The sequence below is a fragment of the Leopardus geoffroyi genome, chromosome B1, assembly GCF_018350155.1.
Source record: "Leopardus geoffroyi isolate Oge1 chromosome B1, O.geoffroyi_Oge1_pat1.0, whole genome shotgun sequence".
NCBI lineage: Eukaryota > Metazoa > Chordata > Mammalia > Carnivora > Felidae > Leopardus > Leopardus geoffroyi.
In genome coordinates, this window is record NC_059327.1 from 164,166,911 (window position 1) to 164,186,926 (window position 20,016).

The 20,016-nt window shown below is 39.9% G+C and overlaps 1 protein-coding gene across 3 annotated transcripts in view; it reads right to left on the reverse strand.

Annotated features, from left to right (window-relative positions):
• Positions 1–1,319: 1,319 nt before the first annotated feature.
• Positions 1,320–20,016, reverse strand: part of CWH43 (cell wall biogenesis 43 C-terminal homolog) — a 57,852-nt gene continuing 39,155 nt past the window's right edge. For 2 of the 3 annotated variants that reach the window (XM_045474105.1, XM_045474106.1), the window contains exons 13-16: positions 15,931–16,075; positions 11,105–11,166; positions 4,804–4,959; positions 1,320–1,584 (exon numbers count right to left, since the gene is read on the reverse strand). In XM_045474105.1, the coding sequence (XP_045330061.1) occupies positions 1,506–1,584; positions 4,804–4,959; positions 11,105–11,166; positions 15,931–16,075 (442 nt within the window). In that variant the 3' untranslated portion in view covers positions 1,320–1,505. Of the gene's footprint in view, positions 1,585–4,803; positions 4,960–10,334; positions 10,424–11,104; positions 11,167–15,930; positions 16,076–20,016 lie in introns of those variants that run through there. The other variant, XR_006711480.1, reaches the window with a different exon arrangement.

The following is a 20,016-nucleotide window of genomic DNA, read 5'->3' on the forward strand; positions in this document are numbered from 1 at the left end:
ATGTAATGCCCTTCTTGTCTCTTGCTACAGTCTTTGTTTTCTCTGATTTTGTCTATTTTGTTTGATACTATATATTTTTTTTCTGCTTTCATTTTCATGGTAAATGTGTTTACATCCCTTTACTTTCAGTTGGTATGTGTCTTTACATCTGAAGTGAGTCTCTTGTAGGAAGCATACAGATGAGTTGGGTTTTTTAAAATATATTTTGCCACCCTATGTCTTTTGATCGGAGCATGGAGCATTTAGGCCACTTGTATGTGAAGTTCTAGCAGACAGGTGTGAACTTATTGCCATCTTATTGTTTTCTGATTGTTTTTGTAGTTCTTCTCTATTCCTTTCCTCCTCTTTTGCTCTCCTTCTTTGTGATTGATGAGTTTCTGTAGTGTTATGTTTGGTTTTCTTTCTCTTTATTTTTTGTCTATGTCATTGGTTTTGGGTTTGCGTTACCATGAGGTTCATATATAGCATCCTAAGTATATAGCAGTCTAAATTAAGTTGATGGTCATTTAAGTTCAAATGCATCCTTAAAAAAAAAAATTCTTGGGTATTCTACACATTCAGAAAAACTGCTCTAGTAATGAACTATTGACGTGATCCCTGAAGGTATCATGTAGATATATTTTAAAATCCGAGGGACATAATATTTTGAATATGGCAGTGTGCTCAGTACATGTTTACTAAATAGATGTAAGGAAGCCCCTTAGATTGTGACATAAAACCTCTGAATTTCTCTCTCATATTTTTTGATCTCTATCCCAAAAGATAAAACAAGATTTAGGGCCCTTTCCAGTTCTAAGATGAAATGTGCCCCCATGAACATTTAAATTACTATTCCCCACAGAGATGGTGCTGTTGGGCTGGATTCTCTCCACCACCTACCTGCTTGGTTCTAGGGAAGAAAATGCATTCTGTGGGACCTGTGTGCTGAGGTGTGCTCCTTGACAGCCGGGGCCTGACTGGAGATAACACCCCAGTGTGTCATGTACAGCCATGAGAGAAAAGACAGATGATTCTATCATAGCTCCAGGAAGAATGGTGATGGGCATGCTTCTCCTGATGAGTCAACAACAGTTATATGGACACATTATTCTCCTAACAATTAGACTTAATCGTTAAACATTTTTTTTCTTGCTTTGTCCCAGGAGGAAAATAAGTCTGGATTTAATGTTTGTAAGTAGTCCTTCTAGCTCATCAGTAAATCAATTTTTCTATTTTAAGCATTAAAAAGGTAAGGCATTTTTTATTCTTTTGTCTCTAGTAGTAAAACTTTCTTATATTACCCCACATTCTATATTTTATCAGAAATTTAAGAAAAGCAATTTGGAGAAATGCTTTTATTTAGTAAGATATTTAAATAAATTGATAGAATTTCCCACTGCATAAATACCATATTTTTTCAAAACTGAGGTTCTTTGTGTGTAGTTTCCCATTTTCATGCATCTCTCTTCTTATATACTTTTGTTTTCCACAGACTTGTTCAGTCAATGAATCCTGTTTTAAATAGGTCATAAAAAGTATTTGGGAGTACTCATATGAAAATGGTGATTGTTCTCATAATGGTGTCCTTCTTTATAGGATCCAAATCTAAAAAACAAAAACAAACAAAACAAACAAACAAAAAGACATGTAACTGACATGTAAAAACCATTCATGAAGGTACATTCTTATATAAAATTTTAACCATAATCTACTTTGGTTTTACTTACCTATCATAAAACCAAGAGAGATGTGATCAATTTACAAATCAGTAAATGAAGACATAAAAAAGGATTCATGCATATGGGAAAGGCAGACTAAAATTTTAACCTTTGAAGTCATCTTTCCATGTATATGAATCATTCCAAAAGCACAACTGTTTAAGAATTATTAGCTGATAACATTGGCAGAAAATAAGCCTGGATTTTCTCTCTAGTGTCCAGTTTGCAAAATATCCATTTTATGGATGAAGGGATCATGAAACCTGAAATGTTATTTGTGTTACATTAATGCACGTGCAATCTACTTGCAATTTCAACTTCTTAGTCTTCTACAGATGCTACAGAAGAACAGCTTACTTTACTGATGAATAATTAATTCTATAGCTCTTGTTGGTATGATGAAATATAAAAGGCACTAGAAAGGAAGCTAAGACATGAGCAAATGAAGCCACTGACTTCCTTTTCTTCATCAGCAATCACAGCATCCAAATAACCTTCGTAATACAGGAGATAGGAGGTCTGTTTAATTTGTCATCTCAAAACAATAATAAGGAATATTAAAATAGCACCTCTGATCTGCGATGACTAGAACTGAGTCCTAAGGAAGTAATCAAGGATGCGCCCAAAGTTATAATTAGGAGTCCCCAGAAGACTTCTTATAATAATGAAAAGAATAAATGAGCAAAAACAACTCATTTGGTTAGCTATATTTGCTACATCCATATAATGGAATATTATGGAAGCATTTACAAATATTTTCAGAAGAATATATTGTTATGGAAGGAAGCTCATCATATGGTGTTTGGATGAAAAAAATCAGGTTAATACATAAAATGACTATACAGACATATGCACATATACATATATGATTCATACATTTATAAAGTTGGGATAATTGTGTGATATATAGATATATATGCACATAAAAAGCAGAGATGCACCAAAACTATTACCAGTGATAACCTCTGAATTGCTCGTCTCCCCAGTAGAACATAAGCTCCATAGGACAAAAATTTGGTCTTATTCACCATTTTGTCCTCAGTATCTAGCACCAGGCCTGGCCTCAGGCCTGGCAATGAGTACTTGTTGACTTAAAGAATGGGATTTTTGGTGAACTCAGTATTCGTTGACTTTATTTAATACATCTTCATATATATATATATATATATATATATATGGAATTTTTAAATTAAGACACGCTTTCTACTTATGCTTCTGTTATTTTCATAATTAAACTGAGTGCGAAAACAGATCTAGCTCCCTTCACAGGTGGTTTGGATCAGTCTGCAGTTGTGATTAGCTAAAAATATTTTATTTGGACTTCTCCACACTCCTGGTATATGAGAATAAGGAAACAGGGAGACCTTTTTCCTTCCTAGATTTTCTAGCTTCCATATAAGAAGCCACCTCAGTTGACAAAAGGAAGAAAACTTTCTATTTCACTTCTACTGCGACTACTATAAATATTACTGTTGCTATTGTATCTACTGCCTAATAAGCACTCACCATGCACTATTTTTTTTTCTAAACAATTTTATCGAAATGTGCCAAGAGCACACGGTCAGCGCAAATGTATGAACAGGAAAAAACCCACATGTATCACCATGCACTATTCTAAGAGCTCTAGGTGTCGGTCAGACCTCAAATAACCTTAGGAGGTAGGTGCTACGATTTTTCCCGTTTTGCAGGTGAGAAACTTGAGGCTTAGAGGGATTAGCCAACTTGCCTGCAGTTACCCAGCTGTTTCTGACAAAAGTGAGGATTGGAACCGGGTAGCTTGACCCCAGAGCCCATGCTGTTCACGAGCACATTTCACACACTAGGGATGAGATCAAACAGTAATGCAAGCAATCAAGACTTGGTTATATGGAGCGCCCAGGTGGCTCAGTCAGTTGAGAATACAACTTTTTATTTCTGCTCGGGTCATGATCTCACGGTCGTGAGATCGAGCCCCACGTTGGGCTTTGCACTGGGTGTGGAGCCTGCTTGGGATTCTCTCTCTCTCTCCCTCTATCCTTGCCCCTCACTCTCTCTCTTAAAAAAAAATAAAAAATAAAAAATAAAAAAGACTTGACTGTAGCTCTTCTTACATGTGTTCCCTATACTTCGGTACAGTTTTTTCTTGTTGTGAGGAGAGACAAGGAAGAAAAAGAAAATGGATAAATTCCATCACCAACACCACACCCCCCCCCCCCACCCAGGCAAATAAAATGAAGTCTGAGAAGTTTCCATAATGACTAGCTGGTAAAAGTAGTATATATATCAAATAATAATAACAAATATAGATATGTTCTGGCTTTGGTTTTATGCAAACATTTCTTCTCATTATCTAGTCATAGGAAGAAAAAAGAGCACATACTCCAAAGCACATAGTTTGCTGCAAATAGATTTCTCAGATAACCTCTATTCAGAACTAAACAAAATCCAATATATTTCGCATGCTAGAATCTCTGTGGTGAAAACGAATTATCCACTCTCCGCTGGCTCAGTCTTAATTGTACGTCTGAATAACGGGGAACGATTTTGTAAAACTCAAAGCCGACACCACCAAGAGGTCCTGCTGAGTCGGTCTGGGTGGGGCTCTCCACGTGAGTGGCACATGCAGCCAGAGCGGAGAATCTCAGCAACCTAACGATGCTAACAGGCTTCCTTCCCGGTTGTTAGCTCTGTCACTCACTAGCTATGTACCCTAATGAAGTTACTTCATGTTCCTCAGCCTGAACTTACCTATAAAATGAGGACAACAAGAGTACCAACCCAATGACGATTAGTTGAGGTAATACCCAAAGCACCTAGAACAGGGCCTGGGACACAGAACACTCACAGATTCGCTGTTGTGATGGTGTTGATGGTGATGGTGATGAAGAGGATGCCAATGTGATCTTTTTCACCTGAGCCTGAGACCATAACATGTTTCTTTATCCCAGAAAGCGGGGACCATAACTTCAACCCAAGTGGGATAGTATCATTTTTACCATGAGATCCCTTACCTGAATGAACCTCTAGAACCATATATAATTTGGAGCTCATTGTGAGATAGTATTTAGGTCTGTAAAGGGGATGTGGTGCCTCAACTGTAGTCAACAACATGAAAGAATTCACTCACCTAGGATTGAAATGAATTTCCTTAGGAACTGCCCTCTGGTCTGTGACTACTTTCTGGTTGTCTCTATAATTAATGGGGTCATCAGGGATCCTAAATTTGGCCATCTGAATTTCAGAGTCACTCAGTTCAGCACGGGAGATTCTTGCATAGCCCAATCTGTGGCAGAAATAGAAATGGTTTGTAAAGGTTTTATCACCAAATAGCAATCTGATGAGATCTAATAGATAACACCTGCATTATTAAGCCAGTCTCCCATTTATAACTCTACTCTGTACATCACTACAATTAGCTTGATTTATTACTCCAAATATTTATCAAAACATTGCTTTTACTATATAAATGAATAAGGAACATGCATCCAGGCTTAATTAACTAAACATACACTAATGAATATTCTGTCTCTACAAATTGCCTATCACACGATTATATTTTGCATCGAGAAAAGGAGTTCTCCACAATGACAGCAGCATATGCCTAAATTGTTTCTTACCTTTAAAATTCAAATATCACATGCATATTTTCATCCACATTTACAAGTCTAATAGAAAAGATTTTGTATGTCTGAAAAAAACTGCACATCCTGTTTTTGCTTAGAGCTGTCAGTTCTTCAGGAAATCAAAGCATTTTATAGGTATTATCCAAATAGTTACAGAGAAGCCCAGATGGAAAAATGAGGGAACCATAAGCAACCAAGAATTCATTTTTATTTTATTTTATTTTATTTATATCTGGTCTCTCTAAAAAATACCTATCAGCTTCAGTTATTCACTTATTCAAGGAACAAAGATGTATCGAGTCCCTACTACATACAGGCATTGTTCCAGGTATTGGGGATAAACAGTGAACAAAACAAGGCCCTTGCCTTCATAGAGCTTTCGTTCTAGCTGAGGAGGACAGATTAAATATATATGTGTACACTCTATCAGGTGGTGAAAAGGCCGAAGTCCCCTAGGGGACTAAGCAGAGTAAAGAGGACAGGGAATGCTCAGTGGCAGAGGCTGCTATCTTAGAGTAAATGCTCACAGCATACTGCTCTGACCGAGTGCCATTTGAGCAAAAGTTTGAATGAAGTAAAGGAGCAACCCAGTACGGATACTGGAGGATGGGCGCTCTAGGGAAAAGGCATAGCAAATGCAAACAACCCGAAGGAGAATGTGCCTGGCTTTTTTGAGGGCCAGTTCCACAATGACCAGAGTGGAGTGCCTACGGGCAAACACCTTGGGGGTGAGTTTGCACGGGTGCTGGGGATAGTAGACGATACAACTTTCCTTGCAGACCACTGGAAAGACTTCAGATATTTTTCCGACAGTGAGATGGCAATCCAAGGCATTCTGTGCAGAAATGCAGTGGCTACTGTGTAGAGAATAGACTCCAGGGAAAGGGGGGAAGAAGGGAGACCAGGTAGGAGGCCACTGCAATAATTTCGGTGAATGCTGGTGGGGGCTTGAGCCAGACTAGTAATAGGAGAAACGTTTAAAACAAAACCCGTACCTACGTACAAAATAGAGACAGGAACCCAGAGCTGAGACAAGTAGAGGCAGCAGGTCTGCACACCACGAAGGGTAAAAGGAGAGCCACAGCAGCATCGGAATGGGGTGGAAGCTGTCTGACAGGCTGACGTGTTTACTAAGCTCAGGTCCCAAACCTGTGCGGTACCCTGTAATTCTAGTCACTCTGTCCAGTGAATCTAGGGTTTTTTATTGCTCAAATATCTAAGAGCAACGTTCTAACTCCTTTCATGGACACTGCCTTCAAGGTCCTTCTAAAAGTCCTTGAAGATGAGGAACCTGACAATCCAAATCATCTACTAAAACAAGGGATTTCTCATTGTCCGTAAGTTTTTATTAAGTGCTTGACTGAGTGGAGATGATTGCGATAACGTTTACAGAATTGGTCTTATGGACAGAAACTGAAAAACAGTAATCCCTAACTTCACTAATTTGGGTATTTTTAAATTTTAAATTCCAGGATGGTTAACATACAGTGTAATATTAGTTTCAGGTGTACGATCTAGGGGTTCAACACCTAGCCAACATCAGCCAAGGCTCATCATGACAAGTGCCCTCCTTAATCGCCATCACTTGTCTAGCCCATCCCCCCTCCCCCAGCCACTTCCCCTCTGGTGACCATCAGTTTGTTCTCGATAATTAAGAGTCTGTTTCTGGGACTGCCTTTCTCTCTTTTTCCTTTGCTTGTTTTTTATTTGTTTCTTAAATTCCACATATGAGTGAAATCATATGGTATTTGTCTTTCTCGGCCCTCTAGCTCCATCCACATCATTGCAAATGGCAAATTTCATTCTTTTTATGGACGAATATTATTCCGTTGTGCATATACACCACTTCTTTATCCATTCATCTATCAATGGACACTTGGGCTGCTTTCATAATTTGGCTATTATAAATAATGCTGCTGTAAATATAGGGATGCATGTATCCCTTTGAATTAGTGTTTTGTATTTTTTAGGTAAATATGATTACTGGATCGTAGGGTACTTACACTTTTAACTTTTTGAGGAGTCTCCATACTGTTTTCAGAGTGGCTGGAAACCAGTCTGCATTCCCACCAACAGTGCAAAAGGGTTCCTTTTTGTCTATATTCTTGCCAACACTTGTTATTTCTTGTGTTTTTTCTTTTAGCCATTCTGACAGGTGTGAGGTGATCATTGTAGTTTTGATTTGCATTTCCCTGTTCATGAGTGATACTGAGTGTCTTTTCATGTGTCTGTTGGCCATCTGGATGTCTTCTTTGGGGAAGTGTCTGTTCATTTCTTCTGCCCATTTTTAGTTGGATTATTTGTCTTTGGGGTATTGAGTTTTATAAGTTCTTTATGTAATGTTTTGGATACTAACCCTTTATCAGATAAGTCGTTTGCAAGTATGTTCTATATCTTCTCCCATTCAGCAGGTTGCTTTTAGTTTTGTTGATTGTTTCCTTTGCTGTGCAGAAGCTTTTTATTTTGCTTTTATTTTCCTTGCCTCAGGACACATATCTAGAAAAATGTTGCTATGGCCAAAGTCAGATAAGTTCCTGCCTGTGCTCTCTTCTAGGATTTTTATTGTTTCAGGTTTCATATTTAGGTCTTTCATCCATTTTGAATTTATTTTTGTGTATGGTATAAGAAAGTGGCCCAGTTTCATTCTTGTGCATGTCACTGTCCAGGTTTCTCAACACCATTTGTTGAAGAGGCTGTCTGTTTCCCAATGGATATTCTTTCCTGTTTTGTTGAAGATCAACTGACCATATAGAGTTGCGGGTTCGTTTCTGGATTTCCTATTGTGTTCCATCGATCTATGTGTCTATTTTTGTGCCAGGACCATACTGTTTTGATCACTACAGCTTTGTAATATAACTTGAAGTCTGGAACTGTGACGCCTCCAGCTCTGTGTTTCTTTTTCAAAACTGCTTTGGCTATTTAGGGTCTTTTGTGGTTTCATATACATTTTAGGACTTTTTTGGTTTTAGTTCTGTTACATTTCCATCTGTTGTAGACTAAATGTTTGTATCATCCCCTGAATTCATATGTCAAACTGTAATCCCCAATATAGCCCTATATGGAGATGGGGTTTCAAAGGAAGTAGTTAAGTTAAATGAGGTCACAGGGGTGGGACCCTGATCCAATTGGACTCTCATTCTTTTAAGAAGAGACACCACACAGCACGTGTGCCCACTCTCTCTGTCTCCAAAACAGTGAGAAAATACATTTCTGTTGTTTAAGCCACCCAGCTATATTTAGCATATATGTGTAAATATTTATATATAAAAATCTGCTCCCTAACTCTTCCAAGGAAAGGTGATAAAGGTCTTGGGCCACAAGTATACATAGCCAAATGATTAGCTATTATGGGCACTGGTATTATAAACAGCACTTTTCCTTGGCAACTAACAATATTACAACTTCAATTTATACCTATTTCGGTCTATATCATAAACTGTTTTCTAGAAATTCCCATGAAAACAACCACTTTGATATGAATGTAAACAGAAACAATGTTTTCAATCTGATATACATGTTACAAAACTAATACTTTAGCATCTCCCTTCCCCACCTTAACCCTTTGGAAACCCCAAAATAATAGTCGACCTGTCTGTCCTGCAGCCATGTGGGCATGTTCTGGGCCTCTTGGAGTTTCTGAGTTATTAGTGTAACCAGAATGATCCTGACATCTCAAGCATCTCCTTGTCTCACCCCAGTAAGCATATGAACCCGTAGAATTGTTCAGGACCTAATAAAGGTCACCATTATATTAAGTCATGGCCAAAGTTCTTAATTAGAGTCCACAGAACTTGTGACCTGCTGCCTTCCTCCCTGCCCATATACTCCCCTTACCTCTTCTCCCACCTCCATTTAGCTACACACACTCCAGCCCCACTAGCCTCACTTTTCTTTAGATACATCTGGCACTCTGTCTTTGGGCTTTTACACTAGCTAGTCCCTGGAGGGGTCTTCTCTCAGATAGCCACATGGTCCACTGCTTTAAATCTTAGCTCCCATGTCACCTTCTCAGTAAGACCTACCCAACCCCCTACTTATAATGGCACCCCACCTCCATACTCTGGATGCTCTTTACCCGGCTCAATGTTTCCCCACCACACTCATCACTTCCTAAAATACAGCATCATGGAATTATTGTGTTTCTCTCTCCTGCCAGGGTACAGATCTTTCTCTGTCTTATTTCCTACTTATACCCCTGGTGTTCCGCATACATTATGTTCCACCAATACTTGTTGAATGACAAATAAGGTAAAGAACAGTTGGACATAATGGTTTGCTTTCACCAGACTATGACTCATAACTGAACAAGCCATGTCTCCAACGGGAGAGAAGCTGACCCTGTGATTCTGTATCATCCCTAGAAGGCAACTGTTTTCTTTCATAAATGTGGACCACAGATCTTAGAATGTTACTTAGGGGTGATCAGTTCAACATCGCCCCTAACTTCACCAGGTAGCCAATGCCAGGACACCTCTGGGTGATGAAGTGCTCTGTGCGGAGGAGGGTTGAAGGCCCAGGGAGGCCCATTCATAGAAGCCCACACCAGAGTTCCCAGCACTTTCCCAAGGAGGGCAGTTAGGGGCCTCGGGCCAAATATCTCCAAACAGATTGTGTACTAGCAGGAGAGAGCTGTGAGCTTCGGGGACTGTCTCCAGCATGTTCCCTCCACTGAAGAACCCTGTAAGTGGAGGGGCCTGTGAATCAATCCGCTGTCCACAGGATCTGTCCCCACTAACCTCTCTCATGTCACCTCCCATCTCTCTCTATGCTAGCCACGCTGGCCTCCTCACTGTTGGCAACCAACACCAGGCATGCGCCACTCAAACTTTTGTACCTGCTCTTCCCTTTGCTGGCAGTGCTTGTCACAGGATATACGCAGGTGACCTTCCTCATGTCTTCCAGGCTGCTGCCCACCCTAAAGATCACACCACAGCCACCCCTCAGCCTGCACGCTCCATCCCCATCCTTCTTACCTGGCCTCACTCATCTTTTCGTCACATTTACCACCACCTGCCCTTCTTTCTTAGGTGCTTACCTTCTGTCTCCTTCCACTGGAATGTAAGCTGTATGGTAGTCAAGGGTTCTGTTTGGTTCCCGTGACAGCCTCACTGCTTAGAACAATGCCTGGCACGTAACAGGCATTTAATATATACTTGTTGAATAAATGAGTGAATCCAAGAATAAAGGACTAGTCCCTTTTTTGGTATTAAAACTGCTTCAGCTTCTTTAAAGGAAATACTACTTTCAAAACGGATTTACAAAGTTACATATTTGAATTTTAAGATCCTTCAGGTATATTATTTTGGAATATACATACCCTAATATATGCATATGTGGATAGTATTCACTTTTTGATATGGGGTGATTTTTTAAAAAATATAACTTACCTAGAGATCTCACCACAATATAGTAGTGATTCCAACAAGTGAGTTAACCTATCCCAAATTACATGATTAGAACTTGGCAAAGCTGGAATTCAACTTATTCCATGGTCCATGATGTTTCCACCATGCACACAGTCAAAACTGGTACCATTCCTAACATGTGTTAATATGTGTTTCTCATGCTTAATAACTTACACAGTATCCTTTTTATACAATCAAGCTTAATTTACTCTGTCATTTATTCTTTCTTATATCATTAGACCATGCCTTGAAAAAATGGTTAAACCGTGTAACTAGCCAAATCAATGTGTATAAAAAGTCACAAAATGACATCTGTAAAGTTTTTTCCTTCCAGGATAGACCCAAAAGATCTCAGTCATAATAGATAATAAAACAACAACAGTCAAAAACCTATGCTCACCTGATCAGCCCTCGATACATAATATATTCACACCATCTGTCTCGATCTGTGCTGTCAATATCCTACATAAAGAACAGAGAAGAGAATGTTTAAAGCATAAAAAACAGTGCTCTATTCTGAATTGCCAAGGAAATGTGTGAAGGACAGTAATAAATATGCTTTTGTGCATGCTGTTTTCTCTGCCTCACTCCTAATGATCTGTCAAGGTCCAAATTATTTATTCACCCTACAGACATTCCTGGAGCACCTACTGGGTGCCCATCTAGGCCCTCTACTGGGTGCTGGGGGCACAAAGGTGAAGGTGGTCTACAGAGAGGGTTAGGCAGGTGAATCAGCAATACAGACACTGGCTTCCTGTGGCTTTCCACGTCCTTCATCCCAAGCAGAATTTACCGCATCCTCATCATTCATGCCCTGCAGTACTTTATACACACCAGCTACACCATTCTGGACAGTTATTTGTTTCTAGGTCTCCACCCTCCCCTTCCTGAGCGGAGGGACCCTTCATCACGTTGCCTCCCTGGTACTTAGCACGAAGCCTGGCATTCGGCAGGAGCTCAATCTGTGTTTGTTAAATTGAATCATTGGAAATAAACACATGTGGGGAGTAACCATGAGTCTTTTAGATGTTGAAAGCTTAAGACCGGTGTTATTTTTCATCAGAGAAGCAGAACATAAACATATTCTTTTTCTGTAATGTGGTGGGAAACTAAATATGGAGATTTTATACTGAACAAATTTCCATCTCCTTCTTTTTAAAAATCCTATCAATAAAAAATATACGTCACTTTTGATCATTTCTCAATTTTACTATTAAAATTTAACTTAAAATATATTTTTAAATCACTAAAAGAAAACACATTTATTACCTATTTCTTCATTTTTTTCATAAGCTTAGTGGTGAACACATAGATGCTTGTTAATCTTTACTAGTATTTATATGCCACACTCAACCCATTTACATGCCTTTGCATACATGGAAAAAATTATACTACATTTTAAAAGTTAAACTTTAAAATGTTAATGATGAAAAAAGCAAATAAAATTGAAAGAGTACTGTTTGGTTTGCCTTGGAAAGAAATAAAAATTTAGTCATTCAGCTGTATATACTGGGAACCATAAACTATGAATATGTTTAACTGTCATGTTTTTTATTAGATTTTTAAAAAGATGCTGTCAAATTTTAAGACTGCAGAATTCAAATACTCATTTCTTAAAGAGAAAAATCTGTTCATCCAAGCATTTATGATTAAAACTCCTCTCCGCATTAATAAACTTCCTAATAGAAAAAGCTATACGAGAATTCACTGCCAGTCTTGACACAGCTTTTGACCATGATAGTGGTAACCAACAGAGGATTAAATAAAAATCAAATAAAATGCCTCTTCCTTAACACCATCCATATCCCTTACACACACACACACACACACACACACACACACACACACACACACTATATGAATTCCTTCTCTTATTAGGACGCAATTGTTTCTTAGACTTGCCCAATATGGTCATCTAACATTCTTTTATACTTTACAGACTATGTACTCACACGTTTATCTTATCTGATTTTATGCGTACAGCCAGATGCACATAGTACATATACATATACAGAGCTCCCACTTCCTGAGTGCCCCCTACATACAAGGTTGAGGGCCCTGCAGACATTATCTTATATTTCATCCTCATATCCACCCTGTGATACAACAGATATTACCCTCACCACTTTACAGATGTGGCCACGGAGGCCTGGAAAGTTTAAATAGCTTGCCCCCAGGTCACACAGCTGGTAAATGCGGCACCTGTTGGGCTAGTGAGACCACATGGAGAGAGAGGCCCAGCCATTGACCAGCACCAAAGCGCCAGGCATGTGAATGGGACCATCTTCGAACCCCGGCCACAGCCACCGGCTGACTACACGAGTGAACCCAGGCAAGAACAGAAAACCCACAGAATCAAAGGAGTCTTAAACTACTGTTGTTTTAAGCCACGAAGGTTTGAAGTGGTTTGTTACACAGTGTTAAGTAACCGATACGGCCTCTGACTCCACACGTATCAGGATTTCCTTTTTTTCTTCTGACCTCTCTTTAATCTCTCTTCTGAAATAATCTCCCTGGGGCACCTGGGTGGCTCAGTCAGTTGAGCTGGGGTCATGATCTTGCAGTTTGTGAGTTCAAGCCCCACATCGGGCTTGCTGCTGTGGGCTTGTCAGTGCAGAGCCCTCTTCAGATCCTCTGTCCCCCTCTCTCTGCCCTTCCCCCACTTGCGCGCTCCCCAAAATAAATACATCTTTGATAATCTCCCTTCTCTTCTCTCACCATCATCCCCATGATAGCTACATCAGTGTTTATTTATTTTAGAGAAAGAGAGAGAGAGACAGAATGCAAGCAGGGGAAGGGCAGAGAGAGAGGGAGACACAGAATCGGAAGCAGGCTCCAGGTTCTGAGCTATCAGCACAGAGCCCAACAAGGGGCTCAAACTCAGGGACTGCAAGATCATGACCTGAGCTGAAGTCAGACACCTAACTGACTGAGCCACCCAGGCACCCTGATAGCCACATTAAATGCAACTTTATCAGAGGTTCTCTTTGGCCTTCCTTTTACACTTCTCTAACTTAGTAGCCGTATCATCCACTTCCAAGGCTTCCACGATTACCTAGATGGTGGCAGTTCCTTAATCTATTTTCTAGTCCTGACTGTTCTCCTCAATTCCAAATCCATATATCCAGCTGCCCGTTGGACATCTCCATGAATATCCCACAGATGCCTTGAGTCAGCCTAGAGCTAAATTTATTATCATCTTTGCAAAGTTCTTCTTCCTTTAGTATTCTAATAATGTCATCATCATAAACCCTCTCACCAAAGCCAAAATCAGGGGTCCATCTTGACTCCACTTCCTGCTTTATCCATTGTCACAGAGATTCACTCATCTCCCCGATATCTGACTGTCTTTTTCCCCAGCTTGTAGTATTTTTAGCTGCTGGGTGTATCATCAAGATTTAAGAGTGTACCTCCTGACTTCTTATACATCCAGTCAATGAAATGTAAGTATGGTGTTGGAAGTCAGTTTCCTAGAATTTGCACTCTTAGCCCCTTCTTAATCCCTTCCTCTATCTTGCTAGCTAGAACATGGATGCTGCCATCGTGGACCATGAGGCAAATTTGGGAATAGAAACCTTGTAAACTGATGCCACAGGATAGAAGGAACACATTCCTGAAACCATGGAGTGCACCAGGACTGGATCACCTGCCCAGAATTTTACATAAAGAAATACAGTAGTAAAAAATATTTTTAAAAAATTTAAGGGGCACCTGGGTGACTCAGTCAGTTAAGCATCCGACCTTAGCTCAGGTCATGATCTCGCGGTTGTTGAGTACAAGCCTCGCATCAGGCTCTGTGCTGACAGCTCAGAGCCTGGAGCCTGCTTCAGATTCTGTGTCTCCTTTTCTCTCTGTCCCTCCCTTGCTCAGGCTTTGTCTCTTTCTCTCAAAAATAAATTTAAATATGAAAAAAATAAATAAATAAGGGGTGCCTGAGTGGCTCAGTTGGTTAAGCATCTGACTTCTGCTCAAGTCATGATCTCACAGTTCGTGAGTTTGAGCCCCACATCAGTCTCTATGCTGACAGCAGGGAGCCTGGAGCCTGCTTCAGATTCTGGGTCTCCCTCTCTCTCTGCCCCTCCCCTGCTTGTGCACATTTTTATCTCTCTCATTCTCTCTCTCTCAAAAATAAACATCAAAAAAAATTTTTAAACATGTTTAGAAAAATAAAGATTAAAAAAAAGAAATACAGTTCTCTGCTATTTAAGCCACAGTAGAAACCCTATTCATACTATGCTCTTTCTCATGTCTTTCCAAGCACTTGGTAAAATAGGTAAGCTTTTTTCTCTGCAAATATCTCAAGAAGATGAAGTTGAAAACAAAAGGTAAAGGACCAAGAAATCTACACAGGACTTAATGGAATATAACAATTATATTTCTCATTATAAGTCACTGCATTTATTAGCATTCTAGTGTATGTATGTCTCAAGGATTTGATTTGTGTGTCAGTTCCCCAGAGCATGATTATATCTGGGTACACTGACAAATTCAGGTTTTGGACCCAAACAGGTAAGGACTAAATTCAGTTAGTGAGGCCCTATATGGCTGATCAGCCAGCCTCTCTATATATTTCATTCTATCTTTTACACTCAACATCATAATTAACTTGAATAATGTGTCAGATTATAGTTCCTAAACATGGCTACGATAACCCACTTTCCATATGGTATTCTTATAATGTGACTTTGATTCTCCTCCCATGGGGATGATGGGATTTCTGTTTCTCCTCCTTGAATGTGAGCAGGCTTCTGATGATGGCAGAGGTCACACTATGTAACTCAAGGCTAGGTCATACAAGGCAATACAACTTCTTCCTGGTTCTCTTTGAAACACACTCTGAGAACCCAGCCATCTGCAGGGAGGAAGCCCAAGTTAGCCCATGGAGAGAAACCAGGACCCCGCACCCAAAGCCTGAACTGGGCTCCTGGTCAACAGCCAACAGCAACTTGCCCCCTGTGAGTCATCTGCAAAGTGGATCCTCCAGTCCTCAGGTGAGCCACATCTCTGTATGAAGCACAGATAGGCTATGCCCTCCCAGCCCTGTCCAAACTGCAGATCTGTGAGCAACCGAGGACTGCTGCTGTTTAAAGCCCCTATGTTTCTTGGTTTTCTATGCAGCAGTATATAATCAGAATACATATTAAATTGTTGCACTGGGGTTTTTTTTTAACGTGAAGAAGAAACATTTGAGTTAGGAAATCAGAAATCCTATTAAGATTATGTTACCTTCACATTGCCGTGTTCAATGAGCTGTGTATAATCCCTGGAACCAGGTGCTGAAGTGATATATCCCAGAAATATCACTTGATTAGAGCTGCTTTTCAGTAGTTTTGAAACAGCAATAGCCTGAAGTTTCCTGTCAAGGTCATCTCTAAAGTGCAAAAAAAAAAAATGTACTTCTTAAAAAAATGCACTTCGTCATTGTACTTGCAAGACCATTTTTTGAAAGTACTAGGTGTCTAAGTTCCCAAAGAGGATCTTCAAACGGCACACAACCCGAGCGATTCCTACTTGGGCAAATGACTGAATGTTATGCCAATGAACAAGACAGAGACCCAGTGCTTCAGCTGGGTAGGCTGACAGACTTTGGACTAAGATCATGATCTCTCCCCACAAACTAGTTGGAGTCAAGTTGATTGAAATACCTATTCTAAACTAGCATTTGCTCAACTTTTCGTCAGAAGAAGTTATGTCAGTAATCTGAGACCTGATCACCAGTATTACAGCTAAAGACTAGTAGGTAATAATAATAATAATAATAATAATAATAATGATGATAATAAAATAGAATTTAAAAAGAGCAAGAAGTACTGGTAAGAGAGAGAATCCTAACACTCACAGAGCACACCAGGCTTATGTAACCTACTCAGCTCCATCAACTGAACACTTACTAAAAGCCTCCCGAGTTTCTCCTGGTCAAATCCTGGCTAAACATGAGGCTTCTATTAGTCTAAGCACCGCTGATGTGTAGCTGAGATAATTAGGTAGGTACATCATACTTTTGAGGGTTTTACAGTTGGTCTGTTTGGGGAAAAATAGGGATATCATATTTGACATGATCCAGCCAGGAAACCTGAAACCACTCTAGGTGTTTCAAACAGGGTGAATTTAATATAGGAAACTGGTTACCTAGCTGATAGGAAGCAAAACAGGAATCAGTGAGGCAACCAGAGTTTAGCAACCAGTACCACTTGTTGGGCTAGAGGGACAACAGTAGGAGATGATATTCCCAGTGTCTGCAAGCCAGCCATGGAGGAGGCAGCCCAGAGGTTGCTGGGGCTATCTAAGGAGGAGTTAGAGTCACAGGAGAGACTCAGCTGCAGCCAGAAACAATAGAGAAAGCAGAGAGAGAGAATGAGAAACACCTCTTCTTCTCTCCTCCTCCTGCTCTCCAGCCTTGCACTAATGTCTTCCATTAGCTAAACCTACCCAGCAGCCAGAAGGCAACAGACTCTGGGAAATGTGGTTCCCTGTGATGTGTAGCCAAGAGGGACACGAGCCAGGAATGGATCCAAGAGCAAATAGGCAGCAGAACCAACACAGGCATTTATAGAGAAAAGTAGCTAATAAATGACTGTTCAGTAAAAAAAAAACAGACAAAAAACAGTGACAAAGGCAGATAGACATCACCAAGTACTGACAATATTGGAGAAACCTCATTGATGTAGGAAGGTAGGATCTGAAGGCAGAACTAAGCTTAGACAAGAATGTATAGACAGCTGAGTACCATTCAAAGATGCCTTAAGAAATAGAAGAGTGAAAAGAATGACCATTTATTAAATATCTTTGATACTGAATATTCACAATAACTGAGAGGCAGGCATTAGCTCTATTGTTTTCTTTTTTTATATATTAAATATAATTTATTTTCAAGTTGGTGTCCATACAACACCCAGTGCTCATCATTAGCTCTATTTTTAAATGAGATTAAGTAACACGCCTATGGTTATTTTCCAACTGCCCTGTCTGGATCTGTTCTCAGTCCTTCTCTGTGCCCTGAGAAGCTAACCCAGGCAGATTTCATGTCCTGGGCTCCCTTTTCTGCTGATTTCCAGTTAGGTTTGGTCAACTACAGGCACCAGTAGGAGATAAAAAGGAGAGAGAAGTTGTGGTATTTCTTCCCCATTAGCTGCATTCTTTTTGCCTGTGGCCCCTCTTCCTGAATACTATAGTATCTCTTATCTCTTCTTTTGATCCTTCCAGCCTCTTGGTAAGCAGTCCCTTATTTAGGTCTGCAGTGAATTCTGTTCCTTCTGATACACACAACTGGGATTCAAATCTGGTCTAGAGAATTCCAAGGCCACTGTACCATAGATAGTGTTTTCATACAAATATATTAGCAATATATTGGAAAATAATCTATGAATTTGGTTTCATATTTTCTCAGTCGATAAATTTTATCCAGTGATGATAATAAAAATAAATAGTATATGTATGAGTATAAAGAAAGGAGAGGAAAGGAGATGGGGGAGAGAGAGGGAGAGAGCAAGAGAGAGAACACATTTTATATTTCCTTATCAGTTAATATGTGATCAGCCCCAAAACCCTATAATGTGGGCTGGAAAAATTAATCTCATCCCATTCAGAAATAAAAGGACTGGAACTCACTGAGGTTATGTTACAGCAGGACCAAAAGTATAACTACAGACTACCGGTTCTGCACTCTTTCTTCTTTGTACATTTATGATGTTACAGAAAACAAAGTGGTGATGAACTCGTGGCTCAGTTAATTACATAAAATAACATTGATTTTAGTTATGGTGTATACCTAAATGCTTCTAAGGAATGCTATTTCCTATTTATTGGTTGTAAAGAGGTATTTGTGTAGTCAATAATTTGAAAAATCCTGTTGAATCAGCTAACAACATGCATAAGCATTCCATAATTCATTCCTAATATGACTTCGTGTTTATATGCCATAATCAGTAGAGAACGAAATCTCTAAATATTTATTCACAGTAAGAATTTTGTATCTAGTATTGTAGAAAACAAAGGCAAATGAAAATATGTAATGATGGCTTCACAAATCCTTCCATGTATGAACGTCTTCATGTCACCTTTTGGAAGGCTCCAGGGTTCACGGACAGGGCTTCTAAGGAGTGACACAGAACTGTGGCTCTAAGGGGAAAGACTGCAACTAGCACTGTGCCTGGGACACGGCAGATCCTTGATCTGCGTTTGATGAATGAATTCTTTTTTTAGCTGCCCAACAGACCTTACATTTAGGGTTATCTGATTTGGTTTAATAACAATGGCCAGTATTAATGGAGCACTTGCTGTATTCATGTAGTTTGCATGAGATAATATTTAACTCTCACAAGAACCCTATAATGGATTATTGCCCCTGATTTACAAATGAGAAAACTGATGCCCAAGGTGATTAAATAACCTGGTGAAGGATACACCTTCAGTTAGTACTCAAACCAGATTGTCTGATTCCAAGCTCTGGAATTTCATGCTTTTAACCACTCAAACACACCGCTTCCCTCCCTGGTGCTACATGTCCTCAGTAAATGTTAGCTAGCTTTGTCACTGCTGTCATTGTCATTGTATATGTGTGTGTGTGTGTGTATTATTAAATCAAGTGAATAAGTGAGAACATGTGAAAAGTGTGGTTTTGATTAGAGAGTTTTTTTTTTTTTTTCAACGTTTATTTATTTTTGAGACAGAGAGAGACAGAGCATGAACGGGGGAGGGTCAGAGAGAGAGGGAGACACAGAATCGGAAACAGGCTCCAGGCTCTGAGCCATCAGCCCAGAGCCTGACGCGGGGCTCGAACTCCCGGACCGCGAGATCGTGACCTGGCTGAAGTCGGACGCTTAACCGACTGCGCCACCCAGGCGCCCCCTGATTAGAGAGCTTTAAATATGCACTTAATACAGGGCGCCTGGAAGGCTCAGTTGGTTAAGCGGTTAAACATCTAACTCTTGGTTTTGGCTCAGGTCATGATCTCACAGTTCGTGGCTTCAAACCCCAAGTTTGGCTCTGTGCTGACAGTGCAGAACCTGCATGGGATTCTCTCTCTCTCTCCCTCTCTCTGCCCCCCCCCCCTTACACAACTACTCTCTCTCTCTCTCTCTCTCTCTCTCTCTCTCTCTCTGCCCCTCTCCCCTGCTAGGGCTTGCTCTCTCTCGAAGTTTAAAAAAAAAATTTTTTTTAAATATGTAGTTAATAGAAAGTTAGAAAAGGTAATCCTTTCCTCCTCTTTTCCAAACACATTCTGAGGGCTATCTTTAGTCTTCTCTTTCAAGTCTATTCTTTACATGTTGGAGGTTGGAGGGGGTTGAAGAGGGCAAGGGGGAAAAGCAAAGG